The sequence below is a fragment of the Chelonoidis abingdonii genome, chromosome 11 (genome assembly GCF_003597395.2).
Source record: "Chelonoidis abingdonii isolate Lonesome George chromosome 11, CheloAbing_2.0, whole genome shotgun sequence".
In the NCBI taxonomy this organism is placed as follows: domain Eukaryota; kingdom Metazoa; phylum Chordata; order Testudines; family Testudinidae; genus Chelonoidis; species Chelonoidis abingdonii.
Window position 1 is genome coordinate 62,139,299 of NC_133779.1, and position 3,032 is coordinate 62,142,330.

The 3,032-nt window shown below is 57.2% G+C and overlaps 1 protein-coding gene across 1 annotated transcript in view; it reads left to right on the forward strand.

Moving 5' to 3' along the window:
* POU2F2 (POU class 2 homeobox 2) overlaps window positions 1–3,032 on the forward strand; it is a 59,304-nt gene that overhangs the window by 26,348 nt on the left and 29,924 nt on the right. Inside the window, exons 8-9 of the mRNA XM_075070704.1 lie at window positions 31–266; window positions 2,661–2,861. Of these exons, the coding sequence (XP_074926805.1) occupies window positions 31–266; window positions 2,661–2,861 (437 nt within the window). The remainder of the gene's footprint in view (window positions 1–30; window positions 267–2,660; window positions 2,862–3,032) is intronic.

A 3,032-nucleotide genomic window follows, 5' to 3' on the forward strand; every position in this document is an offset into this window, starting at 1 on the left:
GGGCTCCTGGTTCTCTCCTGGCTCTGGGAGGGGACTGTGGGTGGGTTGGGACTAGGATGGCGCCAGCTGGGGGCAGGACAGTGCGGGGCCCGAGTGAATGGTCTGTACACCCGCCAGAGACCATGTCGGTGGACTCGACCCTCCCCAGCCCCAACCAGCTTAGCAGCCCCAGCCTGGGCTTTGACGGGCTGCCAGGCCGGCGCCGCAAGAAGCGGACCAGCATTGAGACCAACGTGCGCTTCGCCCTGGAGAAGAGCTTTCTTGCGGTGAGCCCCCTCGGAGAGACCCCCCCCACCCCTAGGGTCCCTGGGGAGAGACCCCCCCACCTCCCATGGTGCTCCCGCTGCTTTGCGAGGGACCCCAGTTGTAGTGGTGGTATGTCACCTATCGCTTAAATCAGCCTCTGCCCCAGATGACTGGAGGGTAGCTAATGTGACACCAATTTGTAAAAAGGCTCCAGAGGCGATCCCGGCAATTCCAGGCCGGTGAGCCTGACTTCAGTGCCGGCCAAACTGGTTAAACTCTAGTAAAGAACAGAATTGTCAGACACAGGGGTGAACACGATTTGTTGGGGAAGAGTCAACTCAGCTTTTGTGATGGGAAATCGCGCCTCCCCAATCTACTAGAATTCTGTGAGGGGTCAACAAGCACATGGCCAAGGGGGAGCCAGCGGCTATCGCGTACATGGACTTTCAGAAAGCCTTGGACAGGGGCCCTCCCCAAAGGCTCTTAAGCAAGGGAAGCTGCCACGGGCTAAGAGGGAAGGTCCCTCTCATGAGTTGGTAACTGGTTCAAAGACAGGGAACGAAGCGGAGGAAGAAATGGTCAGTTTTCAGACTGGAGAGAGGTAAATAGCAGGGTCCCCCAGGGCTCTGTACTGGGTCCAGGGCTGTTCAACATATTCCCAAGTGAGCTGGAAAAAGGGGTAGACAGTGTGTCATGGGCTCCCAGCCCCCCGCACTCGCTTGGCTCCCTGTGGCCCCTGGGAGGAACCCCCCAGTCTGACAGCCCTTCTTGGGGTTTACGCTTTCTCTGGGGTTAGGCCCTCTGGCCTCGCTGCCTCCTGGAACCACACCCCTGGGACCCCAGCAGCCTGGGGCCCCTCGGGGAGTCCCCTCGATTTGGGCCCCTGGGACCCCCACCCCCAGAGGGAGCAACACCCCCGATCTCTAGCTGCAGTGACTCTGCCAGCGTCACACAGGAGGTTTATTGAGCGTCTGGACCTAGCCCAGGCAGGTCGCAGGGCCCTCGGCCCGGCCAGTCTGAGTCCCACCCAGCTGGGCCTGTCCCGGCCCCATGGCTCCGGCTGCTCCTTGTCCCCATCCAGCCCCCTCCTTCCAGCTGAGCCCCCTAAATCCCCTCCCCCACCAGTCCCTCCTGTGTTTTTTCTCTTTCATCCTAGGTGAACAGGTCCCCAGGCCCCTCTCTCCTCAGCCCATTGGTCCCCCACTGGCCCTGAGCTGGGCTGGGTCCCTGGTCACCAGTCGCTGGGTCCCCAATCTCCAGGCTGGTGTCTGGGGTCCCTGCTTCTAGGTGAGGTCACACCTGGTCCTGTGCAGCACACAGGGAAACTGAGGCACACACAGTGTTCATGCAAACCATTAAGATAATCGCCTACTTCGTCACACAGTGAGGTGGCAAATTTTGCAGATGACACAAAACTACTCAAGCTAGTTAAGTCCCAGGCAGACTGCGAAGAGCTGCAACAGGATCTCACAAAACGGTGTCTGGGCAACAAAATGGCAGATGAAATTCACTCTTCAGAAGTGCAAAGTGATGCACATTGGAAACATAATCTCAACTACACATATAAGATGGGGTCTAAATTAGCTGTTACCACTCCAGAAAGAGACCTTGGAGCCTTTGTGGATAGTTCTCTGAAAAAATCCACTCAATGTGCAGTGGCAGCCACAAATGTGAACAGGGTGTTGGGCATCATTAGGAAAGGGAGAGATAATGAGCCAGAAAATATCATGGTGCCTCCATATAAATCCATGGGACGCCCACAGCTTGAATCCTGGGTGCAGAAGTGGTTGCCCCAGCTCAAAAAAGATCTACTGGAATTGGAAAAGGTTCAGAAAACGGCAACAAAAATGATGAGAGGGATGGAAAGGCTTCCGAATGAGGAGAGATTAATAAGACTGGGGCTTTTCAGCCTGGAAAAGAGACAACTGAGGGGGGATATGATAGAGGGCTATAAAATCATGACTGGTGGGGAGAGAGTAAATAAGAGACTGTTGTTTACCCCTTCACGTAACACAAGAACTAGGGGGTCACGCAATGAAATTAACAGGCAGCAGGTTTAAAACGAACACAAGGACGTATTTCTTCACACAACGCACTGTCAACCTGTGGAACTCCCTGCCAGATGGTGTTGTGAAGGTGAAGACTATGACAGGGCTAAAAAAAGAACTAGAGAAGTTCCTGGAGGACAGGTCCATCAACGGCTATTAGCCAGGCTGGGCGGGGGTGGTGTCCCAAGCCTCTGCCGGAAGCTGGGAATGGGCGATGGGGGATGGATCACTTGATGGTTCCCTGTTCTGTTCACTCCCTCTGGGGCACCTGCCACTGGCCACGCTGGCAGACAGGACACTGGGCTATATGGACCCTGGGTCTGACCCAGTCCGACCGCTCTTATGTTCTTATGTCACTGCGCCCAGAACCAGAAGCCTACCTCAGAGGAGATCCTGCTGATCGCAGAGCAGCTGAACATGGAGAAGGAGGTGATCCGTGTCTGGTTCTGCAACCGCCGCCAGAAGGAGAAACGCATCAACCCCTGCAGCAGCACCCCCATGCTGCCCGCCCAGGGCAAGCCCCCTGGGTACGGCCCGCACATGGTATGTAGCGACACCCCGGGTACAGCCGCCCCACGTGGCACGTACCGACACCCTGGGTACGGCCCCCCCACGTGGCACGTACCGACACCCCGGGTACGGCCCGCACATGGCACGTACCGACACCCCGGGTACCGCCCCCACGTGGTACGTACCGACACCCCGGGTACAGCCCCCCACGTGGCACGTACCGACACC